This window comes from Stenella coeruleoalba (genome assembly GCF_951394435.1).
Source record: "Stenella coeruleoalba genome assembly, chromosome: 18".
Taxonomy (NCBI): Eukaryota; Metazoa; Chordata; class Mammalia; order Artiodactyla; family Delphinidae; genus Stenella; species Stenella coeruleoalba.
Window position 1 is genome coordinate 9,017,278 of NC_137164.1, and position 18,777 is coordinate 9,036,054.

Below are 18,777 nucleotides of genomic sequence, written 5' to 3' on the forward strand. Positions count from 1 at the left end.
TTCCTCTTTTGAACAGTGCTCCTGTGAATTTCTTATAGGGGCCTTCTGATGCATATGAGCACAGATTTCTCCAGGTTACATTCACAAGAGTGATATAGTGATGAACATCAGTTTGTACACATATTTAACTTTTCACTTTATTGCTGAAATATTTTTGAAGATGGTTGTTAAAACTTATTTTCCTCTCAGCAGTGTATAACACACATTATTGTCAGATTTCTTAATTTTTGCCCGTTTAATTAGATATAAAACAGTGTCTCAGTATAGTCTTAATTTGCATTTCCCTGGTTACTAAAAAAGTTTATATGTCTAGTCATCATTCATGTTGCCTCCTTTCTGAAATTCCTTTTCATGTCTTTTGCTTTTTTTTCTTGGGTTGTCTTTTTCTCATAGGTAATCTTTACACACACTAATATTTTTTCAGGTACATGTTGAAGTATGTTCATAAAATGCATAAAATCTCATTTATGGTGTGTCTTTTTACTCCCTTCATTGTGTCCTTTGAACAAAAATTATTAATTTTAATTTAACTACATTTATCATTCTTTTGTAGTTAATGCTTTTATATCTTGTTTAACAAATCATTTCCTATGCCATTGTCATAAAAATAGTCTCCCATATGTTCTAAAAGTTTTAAAGTTTTCTTTTCACACATAAAAATTTTAATACATCTGGAATTGATTTGTTTGCTTTTTCTTGTATGCTGTGACTTAAGGATTCCATTTCTTTCTACTCTCCATTAGGGTAACCAACTTTCCCAGCAGAATTTATGGAATGATCTCTCCTTCTTCCAGTCATCTGCAGTGCTAACATTCATATCATACACGGCCTCTATTCTTTCCCATTGCTTTGTTTGCTCATCTACAATTTTCTTTCATTAAAGTTTTATAATTTTCTCTGTAAAGAAAATTTAAATATTCCTCTTACACAACTTTGTTAGGTATTTCAGTTTTTAAAATTATTTTGTTTTGTGGTGGATTTGGGGAATTATTTTGTAGTTTTTAATCTCATATCATCTTGTCTTGCTAAACTCTTTTCTCTTTAGTTTTCATCATAATTATGAGAAAGGCCAATTTTGATTTTTTTTAATCCTTAAATATTTTATCTCTGTGTATTTCCTTATATTTCTATATGTATTTCCTGTACTTACCTTTTTTCATCTCAGCTTCATCTGTCAGTTTTTGAAAGAGGTATATTCAAGTCTACTGCTGTGATGATGAAGTTTTCGACGTTCTTTTTTTAAAAAATCATTTTTGTTTTGATATTAAACTGCTAGTTTTACAGATGTTCATGAATTTTATATCTTATGTAAGATTAAAGAGAAGTACATCAATATCCTTTTTATATTAGTATCCCATATAAATCCATATCCTGTTTAAATGCTTTTAGATCTTGACTAGTGTATTTGTCCATTAGTTTTAGATTCTTTTCTGTCTTTGGTTGTGTTGCATCTGTTGTGGTTTCATTTATTATTTTTGAACCTCTCTATTGGTCTTACTTATGATAACTTTTTTGTTTGAACCTGTCTGTTGGTCTTACTTATGATAACTTTTTTGTTTTCTATTTGTAATAATTTATGCTGATTGAATTTTCTTGTGAATTAAATATTTTAGTGGAGTGCACCTTCGAATAATTTGTTCAAAATGGCTTGTAATTTGGAAGCTTTCTCTCTGATTTCTGAAAATATTTTCCTCCTCATTCTTGAAGATTAGAATTCTATTTTTCAAGTCACTTGGCTAACAGAAAATTCAGAATGTTGTTTTTTGGTGTGTAAAGAAATCTGAAGTTGATATGGTTCTTGTTTCTTTTTTGGTAGGTTCCTCAATGCAAGCTTTGAGATTTTTTGGATATTCTTAGTTCAGAAATTTCATCAGTATGTTTCTAATGAGATCCTTATTTCATTATTTTCACTTCACACTTTGAAGGCATTTCTCAGCTGAAGAATTAATTCTTAAGCTGTTTGTAAATAGCTCTGTTTGGGGAGTTTGCCTTCTGGATGTTTGAGCTACCTATCCTGTTGCCAAAGGGTTACCTGAGGTGCTTTTTGATTTGTTTCCAACTGGAAATTACTCATGTCAGGTCGAGGTAAAAATGGGACCTCCAGTGTTCCAAGATTGGGTTCAGCTCTTTTGTCACCTTATTTAATTTCCTGGCTGCTACTCTAAATTCACATTTCTTAATACCTTCAGCTTATCATCTCAGGGTTATACTATGATTGTGCTAAAAAAAAAAAGGCTTTTTGGAGGGTGTTTCCTTCTGTGCTTTTCTGGAGTTGTAAGCCCTCTTAGCTCTGTTAATATTTTTTTACTGTATATTTTGCTTTTCGAAATTTTTCTTTGGTTTTTTGGGGGGCCCCTTTTGTTTTCGGCCCAGCTAACTGGTGTGTGTTTACGTGCATGTGCGTGTGTGTGTGTGTTGCCATTTTGGTGGGATTTAAATAGGAAGACACTAATGTATGTTTTCTGTTACTTCTGCAAACCTTTATAATTGTTCCTTGCTCAAGATGTTTTGCAGATACCTTTTCCTTCATCATTTATGACCTATAGCTGACCCTTGAGCAACATGGAAGTTAAAGGTGCCAGCCCTTTGTGTCGTGGAAAATCCTAATGTAATCTGTAGTCAGCTCTCTGTATGTGGTTCCTCCCTATCCACGGGGCATTTCTGATTCAATCAGCTGTGGATTGTGTATTACTGTAGCAGGTGTACATTCAAAAATCTACATATAAAGTGGACCTGTGCAGTTGAAACTTGTCTTGTTCAAGGGTCATCTGTACACTTTTTGGCTCCATTGATTTTTATCTTAGTCCTTGCCAACTGCTTTAAATAATTGAAACAGTAGATTAAAGGGGATTGGGTAAGGAAGTATATATATAAGTGGTTAAAGTTGGGCCTATCTCACACCTACAAAGAACCAGCTGGTGATGGATGTATAAGGTTCATTTGTGGTGCTAGTGAAGACAGGCCTTTCAACCTTTTTGAGTAAGTAACAGAAAACATAGTCATGTATAATGACTTGTTGCAGAAGATAAAAATTTCATTCATTCACTAAATATTAATTACACATGAGAATGTGTATTTGTGTTTTAAAGTCCTTAATTTTTGTTTAGCTTCCAGGAAAAAAGACAACTAAGCTTTGGGTTCCAGATGAAGAAGTTTCACCTGAGACAATGGTCAAAGTGAGTGATATGCATAGATCTGTTGATTTTAATATATTTAATATACTGTATTATTATTATAGGTGTTAAAATGTCTGTTCCTGTTATAAAGATACAGCTATTAAAATCAGGTTTTTATATTTATTGTATGACATTATCCTCTGTGCTGTGAGAGTGTAGGGCAATAATGAGAAACTTGAGGCCTGTGGGCAGCTGCACATAATGTAGTTTGGAAAACAAAGTTTGAAAACTTTCTCTATGTTGCTGCTTCTTAGATATCCACCTTTTAATGGGAAAAGGCAGTGCTGGTTTTCTTAGGTACATTCTCCTATTCAGCAAAGATGGTCGTCCAGGTTTTAAGACTGTTCGTCTTTTCCATGGGATTTGATATACTTTTTTATTTTTATTAAAGAAAATTCAACCTGTAATTTCTTGAATTAGGAGTTATGGGTAAAAGGATTGCTCATCACAGCTGTAAAGTATTGCTTTACTAAAACTGTCTGTACTCCGTAATGTAGACCTCATATCAAGCCACTGCCCAAGGTGTAAAGGCCAGGAACAAATATATTAAATATTGTTTTTCTAATTATAATTTCTTGCAGATCCTTTCATTGTGTGTGTATTTGTTTATGTTTCATATTGTGAACTACTTCGTCACATTATTGCAGCTTCAGATTCTGATACTATTTCTCCAGACCTGTAGGGCAGTCTTTCCTTTAGCATCATTGAATGATGCTTGAAAATTTTGAGTTCCAGTATAAACCTGTTTTCTCAGCTTTGGTCTCAAGCAGCAGTTTTGTATAATTGGGCAGCACTGCACTAGAAGGCAGGCCACCTGCGCTTAAGTTCATGGTTACAAAGTGGCCCAGGAAGAGGATCTTAAGACTGATAGCCACATGCCACTGTTCAAAACCCATTTAGCTCTGGAGTCTCAGATCTGTAAAAATTAAGATAATATGTGAAAAAGAGATAATATGCACCCCTTTGAAAGGGCTGTTGCAAGCCTTAGAGGCAATAACAGGTTTTAAAGTACTAAGTACTTCATAATTGTCAAATGCAGTACAAATGTAAGGTGGTATCAACTCTTAGACACAAAAGATCGAATATAATTTTCAGTCGGGATCTTTCTGGACTAGGGAAGTTAGCACGATTTTACTATGGGTTCTAAAGGGTAAAGTGTTTGTTGGGGAAACATTTTTTAAAAAGCAAAAAGAACCAGTTTTTAGATAAATCGTTCATTTGTCAACTACCTGGGGGTGAGACATCTTTAATTTAAAACATTCAAAAAGTTGTCTTCACACATGCAGAAAAAAATAATTTTTTTCTTTCCTTTTCTTAAAAAATATCTGTTAAAAACATTTCTTCATTCTTTTTCAGGGCTGATATAGAATTTCTTTAAATGGTAGCAATGTTTTATTTGTCAATTTGTATTTTAAATAGATTCAGGCTATTAAAATGATGGTTCGATGGCTACTTGGAATGAAAAATAATCACAGTAAATCAGGAACTTCTACTTTAAGATTGCTCACCACAATACTGCATAGTGATGGAGACTTGACAGAACAGGGGAAAATTAGGTATGTAATTACAACTTCAGAGTTCTTTGGATTACACACTATTTTAATGTCTGGTGTAATTGTTGAATGATGGTTTCTTTTTTAAAAGATAATTAATATTGCTTTGTAGGTATGCATATATTTTTATTGTAATACGCTTTTGTATAGTGCTTATTTCAAAATGACAGTCTCATGTCTAGTGCAAGGTACTGCTGTGCAATCTTAAGTATTTTAAACAATAGATGTTTACTGTTTTGAATATCTAATGTGAAAATGTTACTGTACCAATCAATAACTGATGTTTTACATTCTTGTTAATGTCTAAAGCTAAAAGAACAGACTGGATAGAAGGCAACTTACTGAATCTGTTTCCAGAAGTATAAATATATGCAAATGTGAAAAATGACTTGATGCAAATTTTAAAAAATACACATACCTTTTTGTTTGTTTTATTTTGTTTTCTTTGAAAGATGTATAGTATAGTGACTGAAAACATGAGCTCTGGAGCCCAGATTCAAATCCTGGCACCACCTCTTAGCAGCGAGGTGCCTTTCAGCAAGTTACTTTAACCTCTCTGTACCTCAGTTTCCTCATCTATAAAACAGAGATAATGATTACGCCTATCTCGTCTAGCTGTTATGATAATCAAATAAGTTAGTATATTTAATGTATTTAAAACACTGCCCAGCACATAGTAATTAGAAGTATTGATGGTGGTAGTGGTTATTATGTCAAGGTTAGCTAAAATTTAGAAGTTTGTCCTCTGTGAAAACACAAGTGTCATTTATTGTCTCTTATTGGTAATAAAACATGTGAGAATAACTTCCCCCACCTTAACATATGTCTCTAGCTTCAAGTCTTTAGAACAAAATATAAATGGTGATTGCCAGCTGCTTAATACTTTTCCATCTTTGTTTCATTTCTTCTTATATGTTTTGCTCTTGCTGTATTTTTTGCATAGAATATTAACAGTAGCACATTCTTCTCAAACAAATCAAATAATAAGAAAACTCTGTAAAGCATGTTACATGTATAACTCATTTATTTACCTTCCTTCAGTCTAATTAGTTGTCTTCACCTTCTACTCTTATAATTACATGCTAGCGTTCAAGATTTACATAATAATTAGAGAAAAATTTCCTTAGTATTAATACGTTTTGTCTTAAATTTATTAATTACATTGTTTATGTGCACTTTAGATCTCACCTGTTTTTGTTTCTTTTTTAATCTATTTTTGGTTACGTTGGGTCTTTGTTGCTGCACGCGGGCTTTCTCTAGTTGGGGTGAGCAGGGGCTACTCTTCACTGCGGTGCGCGAGCTTCTCATTGCGGTGGCTTCTCTTGCTGTGGAGCACAGGCTCTAGGTGCGTGGGCTTCAGTAGCTGTGGCACGTGGGCTCAGTAGTCATGGCTCGCGGGCTCTAGAGTGCAGGCTCAGTAGTTGTGGTGCACAGGCTTAGTTGCTGTGTGGCATGTGGGATCTTCCCGGACCAGGGCTTGAACCCGTGTCCCCTGCATTGGCAGGTGGATTCTTAACCACTGCGCCACCAGGAAAGTCCCTCACCTGTTTTTAATCCATGTTATTCTTTAATAAAATCACGTGTGTACTTGAATTCTGCACATGTATTTGAATTACATTGGGTCTGCTTTTTTTTTTTAATTTTACTGAAGTATAGTTGATTTACAGTGGTGTGTTAATTTCTGCTGTACAGCAGAGTGACTCAGGTAAACATTTATATATATATATATATATATATATATATATATATATATAAAATCTTTTCATATTCTTTTCCATTGTATTTTGTCACAGGATATTGAATATAGTTCCCTATACTATACAGTAGGGCCTTGTTTATCCATCCTGTATATAAAAGTTTGCCTCTACTAATCCCAAACTCCCAATCCTTCCTTCCCCTACACCTCCTCCCCTTTGGCAACCACAAGTTTATTTTCTATATCTGTGAGTCTGTTTTTGTTTCATAGATAATGTTGATTCATGTCATATTTTAGATTCCACATGTAAGTGATATCATATGGTATTTGTCTTTCTCTTTCTGAGTTACTTTGCTTAGTATGATAATCTCTAGGTCCATTTGTGTTGCTGCAAATGGCATTATTTCATTCTTTTTTGATGGCCGAGTAATATTCCATTAATATTCCATTATATACACCACATCTTCTTTATCCATTCATCTATCAGTGGACATTTAGCTTGTTTCCATGTCTTGGCTATTGTAAATAGTGCTGCTGTGAAGATAGGGGTGCCTGTATCTTTTCGAATTATAGTTTTGTCTGGGTTTATGCCCAGGAATGGGATTGCTGGATCATGTGGCAACTCTGTTTTTAGTTTTTTGAGGAAATTCCATATTGTTTTCCATAATGGCTTTACCGATTTACATTCCCACCAATAGCATAAGAGGGTACCCTGTTCTCCACACCTCTCCAGCATTTGTTATTTGTAGACTTTTTAATGATGGCCATTCTGACCAGTGTGAGGTGGTACCTCATTGTAGTTTTGATTTGCATTTCTCTAATAATTAGCAATGTTGAGCATCTTTTCATGTGCCTATTGGCCATCTGTATGTCTTCTTTGGAGAAATGTGTATTTAGGTCCTCTGCACATTTTTTGATTGGGTTGTTTGTTTTTTTTTGTTGTAGAGTTGTATGAGCTGTTTGTATATTTTGGAGATTAAGCCCTTGTCAGTTGCGTCATTTGCAAATATTTTCTCCCAGTCTCTGGGTTGTCTTTTCATTTTGTTTGTGGTTTCCTTGCTGTGCAAAAGCTTTTAAGTTTCATTAGGTCTTATTTGTTTATTTTTGCTTTTGTTTCTATTGCCTTGGGACGCTGACCTAAGAAAACATTGGTACAATTTATGTCAGAGAATGTTTCACCTTTGTTCTCTTCTAGGAGTTTTGTGGTATCTTGTCTTTAAGCCATTTTGAGTTTATTTTTGTGTATGGTGTGAGGGTGTGTTTTAACTTCATTGATTCATGTGCAGCTGTCCAGCTTTCCCAGCACCACTTGCTTTTTCCCCATTGTATATTCTTGCTTCCTTTTTTTTTTTTTTTGCGGTACGCGGGCCTCTCACTGTTGTGGCCTCTCCCGTTGCAGAGCACAGGCTCCAGACGTGCAGGCTCAGCGGCCACGGCTCACAGGCCTAGCCACTCCGTGGCATGTGAGATCTTCCTGGACCAGGGCACAAACCTGTGTCCCCTTTATTGGCAGGCGGACTCTCAACCACTGCACCACCAGGGAAGCCCTTGCCTCCTTTCTTGAAGATTAAGTGTGTGGGTTTATTTCGGGGCTCTTTGTTCTGTTCTGTTGATCCACATGTCCCTTTTTGTGCCAGCATCATGCTGTTTTGATTACTGTAGCCTTGTAGTATTATCTGAAGTCTGGGAGGGTTTCCTGCTTTGTTCTTTTTCCTCAGGATTGCATTGGTAATTCTGGGTCTTTTATGGTTCCATATACATTTTAGGATTATTTATTTTTGTTCTGTGAAAAATGTCATGGATAATTTGATAGGGATCGCATTAAATCTGTAGACTGCTCTGGGTAGTCTGGCCATTTTAACAATATTAATTCTTTTCAATCCAAGAGCTTGGGATGTTTTTCCATTTCTTTGAATCATCTTCAGTTTCCTTTGTTAATGTTTTGTAGTACTCACCATATAAGTCTTTCAGCTCCTTGGTCAGGTTTATTTCTAAGTATTTTATTTTGCGGGGTACAGTTTGAAAAGGGATTGTTTGTTCACATTCCCTTTCTAATATTTCATTGTTAGTGTAAAGAAATGCAACTGATTTCTGTATGTTAATGTTGTATCCTGCTACTTTGCTGAATTCATTTATCAGTTATAGTACTTTTTGTGTGGAGTCCTTAGAGTTTTCTACATATAATAATATCATGTCTCCTTTGTTGAAGATTAATTGTCCATAGGTGTGTGTGTTTATTTCTGGGCTCTCTGATAATTAATATTATGTGTGTATAACAATAATTTTACCTCTTCCCCACCAATTTGAATAGCTTTTATTTCTTTTCCTTCTCTGATTGCTTTGGCTAGGACTTCCGATACTGTGTTGAAGAGAAGTGGTGAGAGTGGGCATCCTTGTCTTGTTGCAGATTTTAGCAGGAAGGCTTTCAGCTTTTCACTGTTGAGTATTATATTGTCTGTGTGTTTGTCATAAATAGCTTTTATTATGTTGAGCTATGCTCCCTCTATACTCACTTTCATAAGGGTTTTTATCATGAATGGATGTTAAATTTTATCAAATGCTTTTTCTGCATCTAGTGAGATGATCATGTGGTTTTTGTCCTTTCTTTTGTTGATGTGATGTATCACATTGATTGATTTGCGTATGTTGAACCATCCTTGTGACCCTGGGATGAATCCAACTTGATCATGGTGTATGACCTTTTTTATTTGTTGTTGGATTCAAGTTGCTGATACTTTGTTGATAATTTTTGTGTCTATTCATCAAAAATATTGGCCTATAATTTGCTTTATGGTGGTGTGTTTGTCTGGTTTTGGTATCAGGGTGATGGTGGCTTCATAGAATGTCTTTGGGAGTGTTCCTTCCTCTTTAGCCTTTTGTAAGAGTTTGAGAAGGATCAGTATAAATTCTTTTTTGTATGTTTCGTAGAATTCCCCAGTGAAACCATCTGGTCCTGGACTTTGGTTTGTAGGAGTTTGTTTTCTCAGATTCTGTATCATTCTAGTGGTTGGCCTGTTCAAGTTATCTGTTTCTTCTTGATTCAGTTTTGGTGGGCTGTATGTTTCTCGAAAGTTGTCCACTTCTTCTAGGTTTACAGTATTGTTCATAGTATTCTCTCTCTTTTTTTTTTTTGTATTTCTGTGGTATCAGGTGTGATTTCTCATCTTTAATTTCTTATTTTGTTTATTTATGTCTTCTCTCTTTTCTTCTTGGTGAGCCTGGCCAGAGGTTTGTCAATTTTGTTTACCCTTTCAAAGAACTAGCTCTTGGTTTTATTGATTTTTTTAATTGTTTTTTCATCTCGATTTTAGTTATTTCCTCTCTGAGCTTTATTATCTCCTTTAGTCTGCTGACTTTAGGTTTTGTTTGTTCTTCTTTTTCTAATTCTTTTAGGTGGTGGGTTAGGTTGTTTATTTGAGATTTTTCTTGTTTCTTAAAGAAGGCCTGTATTGCTATGAACTTCCCCCTAAGAACTGCTTTTGCTGGATCCCATAGATTTTGTAAGGTTGTGTTTTCATTGTCATTTGCCTCAAAGCGTTTTTAAATTTCTTCTTTGATTTCATCGTTGCCCTGTTGGTTTTTTAGTAGCATATTGTTTAGTCTCCATGTAATTGTTTTTTTCTCATTCTTTTTCTGTGGTTGATTTCTAGTCTCATGCCGTTGTGGTCAGAAAAGATGCTTCAAATAATTTCTATACTCTTAAATTTGTTGAGGCTTGTTTTGTGCCCTAGTATGTGGTCTCTCCTAGGGAATGTTCCATGTGCCCTTAAAAAGAATGTGTATTCTTTTTTTGGATGTATTGTACTGAAGATATCAATTAAGTCTAACTGTTCTGTTGTATCATTTAGGATCTCTGTTGCCTTATTGATTTTCTGTCTTGAAGATCTGTCCATTGATGTGAATGGGGTGTTAAAGCCTCCTACTATTATTGTATTCCTGTCAGTTTCTCTTTTTATGTGTGTTAGTATTTGTTTTATGTATTTGGGTGCTCCTATATTGGGTGCATATAAGTGGGCAAGTGTAATATTCTCTCCTTGTACTGATCCTTTTATCATTATATAGGGTCCTTTTTTATCTTTCTTTATAGCCTTTGTTTTAAAGTCTGTTTTGTCTGATATGAGTATTTTGACCCCCGGTCTCTTGTCATTTCTGTTTGCATGAAATATCTTTTTCCATCCCCTCACTTCAATCTGTGTGTCTCCTTTGCCCTAAAGTAGGTCTCTTGTAGGCAGCATATTGTAGGCTCTTTTTTTTTTTTTTATCCAATTTGCCACTCTGTGTCTTTTGATTGGAGCATTTAGTCCATCGACATTTAAGGTAATTACTGATAGATATGTATTTATTGCCATTTTAAACCTTGTTTTCCCATTGATTTTATATTTCTTCTTTGTCCCTTTCTTTTCCTTTTTCCTTTTGTGGTTTGATGATTTTCTTTTGTGTTATTCTTATGTTCTCTTTGTTTTTGTGAATCTCTTGTATGTTTTTGATTTGTGGTTGCCCTGTTTTTCAAATACGTTAACACTTTTCCTATATCTCCTTGCTTTAGACTGGTAGTCATACAGGCTCAAACAAATTAAAAAAAAAAATGTATGTTTTCTTACTTCACCACATTTTATGATTTTGATGTCCTCTTTTACATCTTCATGTTCACACTTTTGCTGTTCATTGTGGTAATCATCGCTTTCACAGAAATTTTTTGATGTTTTGTTAATCTGTGTACTTGCTTATTTAAGTGATTTACTTTCCAATTATGACTTTCTCTTTCGTATAGATCCTTACATCTTTTCTACTTAGAGAAGACCTTTCAGCATTTCCTTTAGGATAGGTTTAGTATTGCTGTATTCTTTTAGTTTTTGTTTGTCTGAGAAATTCTTTATCTTTCCTTCTATTCTAAGTGATAATCTTGCTGGGTAGAGTATGCTAGGTTGCAGAGTTTTCCCTTTCAGGACTTTGAATATATCTTGCTATTCCCTTCCGGCCTGCAACTTTCTGTAGAGAAATCAACTGATAGCCTTATGGGGGTTTCCCTGTAATTAACACTTTGTTTTTCTCTTGCTGCCTGTAGAGTCCTCTCTTTATCTTTAACATGTGCCATTTTTATTATAATATGTCTTGGTGTAAGTCTGTTTGGGTTTATCTTGTTTAGGACCCTCTTTGCTTCCTGTATCTAGATATCTGTTTCCTTCTTTAGACTTGGGAAGTTTTCAGCCTTAATTTCTTCAAATACATTTTCAATCCCCTTTTCTCTTTCCTCTTGTTCTGGAATCCCTATTATGCGTAGGTTGACACGCTTTATATTGTTCTTTTTTTCATTTGGGTTTCTGTCTGCTGTTCTAACTGGGTGATTTCCATTATTCTATCTTCCACATCACTTATTCCTTCTTCTACAGTATTCATTTTGCTATTCATAGCCTTTAGTTCAGCTTTCGTCTCTTCAAATGAATTCTCCATTTTTTCTTGGCTCCTCCTTACAGTTTCTAGGTCCTTCTTACAGTAATCTGCATCTATGTCTGTAGCCTTTCTTAATTCCTTCAGTATTTTCATTATCTCCTTTTTGAACTTGGTGTCTATTAGATTGAAGCAGTCTGTTTCATTGTTTGTTCTTTCAGGGGAATTCTCTTGATCTTTTCATTGGGAATGGTTCCTCTGCTTCTTCATTTTACTTATATTTCTCTTGCTCTATGAGTTTAGGAGAAACAGTTATATACTGTGGTCTTGGAGGGAATTTTTATGTGGGAATGTCCCTGTGTAGCCTGTGTGGGTTTAATATTTTTTGGTGTGAGGGCTGTTTTTAGTATGGATGCCTGCCACCTCTTTCCTCGGTGTATGCTGGCCATTATCCCCTTGATAGGAGGTGTGACTGATGTTGTGGTGACCAGGGCCTGCACAGGATATTGACCAGGGCCTTCTCTTTGCTCTGTGGTTGTCATTGCCTTGTTGGGGCAGGGTCTGCTCCCTAGTTGTTGGAGTAGAAGCCCCAGATAATGTTTCTAAGCTGTGGTGCAAGGTAGGTGGGATTGGAATGCTCCCACTGGGAGAGGAGCCACTGAGTGTTCTTCCACTGGAGCTGTTCAACTGAGTGTGCTCTTTTGTGTCACGTTTCACCTGTTGTGCAGACTCACAAAGTACACTGTTGTGGGTACTGCCCTCGGGCCCACCTCAACTGTGGGTATGCCAGCAGTTGTCCCTGGTGTCTCTCAGGAGTTGTTTCCACAAGGCCACCAGTGCAGATCCACTGAAGTCAGGTCTCAGGACTGCAGTAGTCGTGCACCTGGACCCACTGTGGGAGCTATGGAGGCAGCTCAGACCCTAGCCTGGCCCAGCCCCCATGTGTACATGCCCACAGAGCCTGCAGCTGCTAAGACCTGACATGTCCCCGCTGCAGGAGCACTCACTGGGTCTCTGTTTTTTAACTGGGTCTTCAAAAACGTAGTTGTAAAGTATTGTAATTATTTATTTTTTATTTGTACTAAAAAAACTCCAACAAGAAAAATCAGACTTTCCTTAGCAGTGGTTGGGTGATTTACCTTATATTAACTACTTGGAATATTGCTGTTGATGAACTGAAAAGCACCTCTGGGACCTGTAACTTCAGAACCTTATTAATGTTGGCATACATTCAATAAATATTTTTACAAAATCCTTAGAAAGATAAAGGAAGAGTCTTAAACCAACTAGATCATTAGATCTTGGAAGACTGAGCTTTGTCTCTTTTAATGAGCTTTGTCTCTTTTAAGTCCCTCTCAGTACTGTATATAAAATTGACACATATTTGTTGTATGAATATTAAATAATAATCTTTTACTATGGAACTACATAGGGGATCCTAATTAAGGAGTTACAGTTTCCCTCCTTACATTAGTCCAGTTACATTAGTAATTCATCTAACATGTCAGTGTATTAGGAAGGATTGTTTAAATATATTTACTAGTCAGGAATTTCCTAATTGTTTAAGTATGTCCCATTTAGCAAAAAATTTCTTAAATATAGGCTCTTGGGGGTATTTCAAAGATTGAATACTAGCTAAAAGTAGTAATGTTTTATCCACTACACCTGCTTTCATTCCACTTCTTTTGTACTTAGCATCATAGTTTCAGTTGACAGATTAGGAACTTAGGATATTTTATGCCTAATGTATAAGTAAACACATTAAAAAAAAATCTGTAGTGGAAGACTTAAGACCTAACAACTAAACATACAAATATATTTGTTCTAGGCTTGGCTGAAAGCTGTTTTGTGTGGGATAAGAGAATTCAATGACTAGCATAGACTTATGTTCAAGAGAAGAATTTTGTGGCATTACACACCGTCTTAGAGAAGTGAAGGAAGCATAATATGGTGTTCAGTATCACTAAATTGTTTTCTACCCTTTTTTTTCCTTGGCCAGAGGAATTTTTATAAAATTAAATATTCAAAGTAGGAATGTTTTTGTGCAGACATTTAGAAATCTAATTCACATTCTTTCTTGCTTATTTTTCAGTAAACCAGATATGTCACGTCTGAGACTTGCTGCTGGGAGTGCTATTGTGAAGCTGGCACAGGAACCCTGTTATCATGAAATTATCACATTAGAACAATATCAGCTATGTGCTTTAGCTATCAATGTAAGGAAAATGGCTATATAGAACATGACTTTCTATGGTCTTTGACTTTTAGGAAGGAGAAAGTCCACCATGATAAAGAGATAAAAATCTTGAATGTTTGTGTCTCCTCTTGGAAAATTTATGTATGTGAAACATTTTAGAGTTCTAAAACTGTCATTTGAATTGTGGGTTGCTGACATAGTACAGTTGATTCTTGTTACTTGCAGTAGAACACAACTTTGTTTTTTGTCTGGTTCTGTTTAATGGCACCTTTTTTAGTGTATAGTTGTTTCATTAACATTGAACTCATGGCCAACAGCGCTGTAACTCATGCTTGAATGAAGCTTATGTGACACAGATTTTCTCCATAAGGCACATACAGCCTTCTTGCTCTTAGGAACACGAAACAGCACTTCAGCAGTATGCATGGGAGCTATTTTAAACAACAAAATCACCAGTAAAAAGTATAAAAATGCAAAAAATGTGGCACTAGAGAGACCACCAGACAGACATTTGTTTATGATAATGAGAGCTGAAGCAGGGAGGCAGAACATTGCTTTGTTTGACTTCTGCTGGGACGTGTGTCAGGCAACTCAAACTTTTCGTATCTCTGTACATTTACTGTTTTTTATTTTTTTAACATCTTTATTGGAGTATAATTGCTTTACAATGGTGTGTTAGTTTCTGCTTTATAACAAAGTGAATCAGCTGTACATATACATATATCCCCGTATCAATTCCCTCTTGCGTCTCCCTCCCTCCCACCGTCCCTATCCCACCCCACTAGGTGGTCACAAAGCACCGAGCTGATCTCCCTCTGCTATGTGAGCTGATCTCCCTGTGCTATGCGGCTGCTTCCCACTAGCTATTGGTTTTACATTTGGTAGTGTATATATGTACATGCCACTCTCTCACTTTGTCCCAGGTTACCCTTCCCCCTCCCTGTGTCCTCAAGTCCATTCTCTAGTATGTCTACGTCTTTATTCCTGTCCTGCCCCTAGGTTTTTTTTTTTTTTTGTATGACGGACTCTAGGTCCATCCACCTTACTACAAATAACTCAATTTCGTTTCTTTTTATGGCTGAGTAATATACCATTGTATATATGTGCCACATCTTCTTTATCCATTCATCTGTCGATGGACAATTAGGTTGCTTCCATGTCCTGGCTATTGTAAATAGAGCTGCAGTGAACATTGTGGTACATGACTCTTTTGGTATTATGGTTTTCTCAGGGTATATGCCCAGTAGTGGGATTGCTGGGTCGTATGGTAATTCTATTTTTAGTTTTTTAAGGAACCTCCATACTGTTCTCCATAGTGGCTGTATCAATTTACACTCCCACCAACAGTGCGAGAGGGTTCCCTTTTCTCTGCACCCTCTCCCACATTTATTGTTTGTAGATTTTTTAATGATGGCCATTCTGACTGGTATGAGGTGATACCTCATTGTAGTTTTGATTTGCATTTCTGTAATGATTAGTGATGTTGAGCATCCTCTCATGTGTTTGTTGGCAATCTGTGTATCTTCTTTGGAGAAATGTCTGTTTAGGTCTTCTGCCCATTTTTGGATTGGGTTGTTGGTTTTTTTGATATTGAACTGCATGAGCTGCTTGTAAATTTTGGAGATTAATCCTTTGTCAGCTGCTTCATTTGCAAATATTTTCTCCCATTGAGTTGCAGTCCATTGAGTTGTTGGATTCTTGGTCTGGTATTTGTTAGTGTATTGGTGTTGTCGGTTGTGAAGTAGAAATTTTTTTTTTTTTTAAAAAGGTATGTATGAAAATATGTTAAAAGAGATGGGCTTTGTTTGAAACTCCCTGTGTGTAATAAGTTTGTGCAGATCATTAGTTAAATGTCCACTACGTGCAAAAAGCATCCACACTTGGTAAGTTCTAGAGACTTTCTTTTCTAGCACACTATTTGTTTTATGTTACTATCTCAGTCACCAGATTCCCAAGGTCGAAGTTCAGATTACCTAAGTTTAAAGATTGTTTTGAAATTCTGACTGTGGAACATGTGTTAATGGTTCAGAGTTAATTATTAGCACATTTTCACAACTTACAAACATGAGATTACCCTATCCTATGCAAAACTTTTTCCTAATTATGCTTTTCCTTTAAACCACATGCTTGTCTCTTCTTTTTAAACCTCCAAACCTCAAGAAAGAGTAATCTGTATCTTTGTCTCTCTGATCCTCTCACTCCTCACTACTCACATTTTGCCATTTGCCTTCACTGTTTTCCAAAAATGGTCTAATTAAGTCCCCCAATCCAATGATCTTAATTTTTTTTTTTTTTTTCTGTACACGGGCCTCTCACTGTTGTGGCCTCTCCTGTTGCGGAGCACAGGCTCCGGACGCGCAGGCTCAGCGGCCATGGCTCACGGGCCCAGCCGCTCCGCGGCATGTGGGATCTTCCCGGACCAGGGCATGAACCCGTGTCCCCTGCATCGGCAGGCGGACTCTCAACCACTGCACCACCAGGGAAGCCCCAATGATCTTAATTTTTATTATACATGTCCTTTTTGCATCATTTGACACAGCTCACTGCACCTTTATTCTTGAAACGCTCTTCTTTGTTTTTTGTCTCCTGATCTTTGTCATGCTTCTCGACTACATTTTCTGGCCCTTCTCAAGTTTCCAGTCCCACTTCCAGTGCTAAACAGAAATTTCAAACTTTCATGTTCTGTGAAGGTAAGACTGAATCTTTCCCAAATCTATTCTTTCCTGACCTGCAGAGAGCCTCAATAAGCATTAAATAAAGCTGGTTGGCATTTCTTAGACCTAAAATGATGATTTATATTTGACTATTTGCTTATAGTTGCACCTTGTTGCAAAAGTACAGATAATTCTGTCCTTTGATATCTATTATATCTCTTTTTATTCATACCTTCTTAACCATTCTTACTGCTGTACCCATCATTAGCTCTCAACTATGCTATTCTCTGTAGTTCGTTAAATTTCTCTGTTACAGTTCTGATCATGTTATTCCCCTGGTCAAAAATATTTAGGCTCTTACACTCGTAAGAAAGAAAAAAATCGCATATATTTTACATTGCCATTCAAGCCCTTCTAATATTTGGACCCAAATATACATTTAAAAATTCTGTTTAGCACACTGCCCTTTACCCATGCTTATTTCAACAAAGCCGAACATTTTTTTCTTTTATGTACCTGTGGTTTGCTGCCTCTAATTTTGTTTTCACCCTCTCATTTCTACACATCCAAATCCAACCCTTTCTGCAAATCAAGGCTCAGGCACAGCCTTCTCCACAAAACTTGCTCTTGTTCTTACAGCTACAGATTTTGTCTCTAGTCCTCCGGTACATACATGCATTGTGCTTAGTTATGTACCTATGGTTTATTTCTCTTTGCTTGAGTTGAGATCTTTAAAGGCAATATTGTGTCTCAGTGACCTTTGTCATGTACTTGAATAGAAAGTAAATATAGAGGAATAGAAATTCAATAATAATCTTAAAATTATTTAATAATTACTTAGGTATTTTAGAATTTGAATGCAATTCATTAAAATTTGCTGTATACTGCTATGTGCTATGCATTGTTCTAGGTTCTGTAAATGCAAAGATGAGTCATGGCTACAGCCCTCAAGAAGATAACCTCTTAGGAGAACAGAAAATATAAATAAGTGTTGATAACACAGTGCGGTACACAGAGTAATTGAACTATTTGCAAGATACTAGAAGTAGCTCTGAGATAATTTATACTAAAAAGTACACTTTGCTGTACAGCAGAAATTAACACAACATTGTAAATCAACTATATTTCAATTCAAAAAAGGACATTAAAATTTAATTTAAGATGCAGACTAAAATTAATTTCTTAGTAGTGAATAAAAGCTTTGATCAGAACTTTATCCTTGGGAAAAATATTTTGTAGTATTAGACACCATCTTCTTTATGTTGAACCAATTATTGGTTATAAGTATAACCATGAAAGTATCAAGTGTGCTTTTTTGAGAGTGTATTTTTCCTGATAAAAATTGTATCACTCTATCCTTTACTTCACATGCTTTTATAACCTAGTCAAAAGGGTAAATCTTTACTTCACATTTTTTAATAACCTAGTCAAAGGGATAAATCTGTCCTTCATATTTTTTTTATAACCTAACGAAAAGGGTAAATCTTTGCAAAAAACAAACATTGGAAGACTTCCTCAGTTCCCAGGAGCACATCTTTTAATCTTTATTCACATGATTCTCTTTTGATGTACATACTGTATCATCACTGTGGTCAGTTTTCTAATCTTTTGTTGTTAAATGTGTCAGTTGCCTGGCATATGATTTGACAGTTCTTTTCTAACATCACTTTAATGACTTTGAAACTCTCCTACCTTTGCTATGATTCACAATTGACTTTGTAATGAATTTGCATTGTACTGTTGGATCCTCGATGCTTAATGAGAGAATGACATGTTCTATGCCCCTAGTGTATCTAACTAGGGGATAGGGATAGGGGGAGGGATGTTTGAGTGCTATTCAGTGTTTCTGTTGTTTGCTTTATTGAAGTATATTTGATTTATAATATTGTGTTAGTTTCAGGTGTAACCAGCTTAGTGATTCAGGTTGACTTTTGCAGATTATATTCCACTGTATAGATTATTACAAGATATTAGGTATAATTCCCTGTGCTATACAGTAAATCCTTATTGCTTTTCTATTTTATGTATAGTACTTTGTATCTATTAATCCCATACTCCTAATTTGTTCCTCTCCCTCTTGTTTAATATTTTAATGAATGGTCTGTTCATTTGT

General features: G+C 35.7%; 1 protein-coding gene across 7 annotated transcripts in view; it reads left to right on the forward strand.

The window, feature by feature from the left end:
• PDS5B (PDS5 cohesin associated factor B) overlaps positions 1 to 18,777 on the forward strand; it is a 194,971-nt gene that overhangs the window by 153,991 nt on the left and 22,203 nt on the right. For all 7 annotated transcript variants that reach the window (XM_079902880.1, XM_079902882.1, XM_079902885.1 and 4 more), the window contains 3 exons: positions 3,108 to 3,176; positions 4,596 to 4,732; positions 13,906 to 14,029. In XM_079902880.1, the coding sequence (XP_079759006.1) occupies positions 3,108 to 3,176; positions 4,596 to 4,732; positions 13,906 to 14,029 (330 nt within the window). The remainder of the gene's footprint in view (positions 1 to 3,107; positions 3,177 to 4,595; positions 4,733 to 13,905; positions 14,030 to 18,777) is intronic.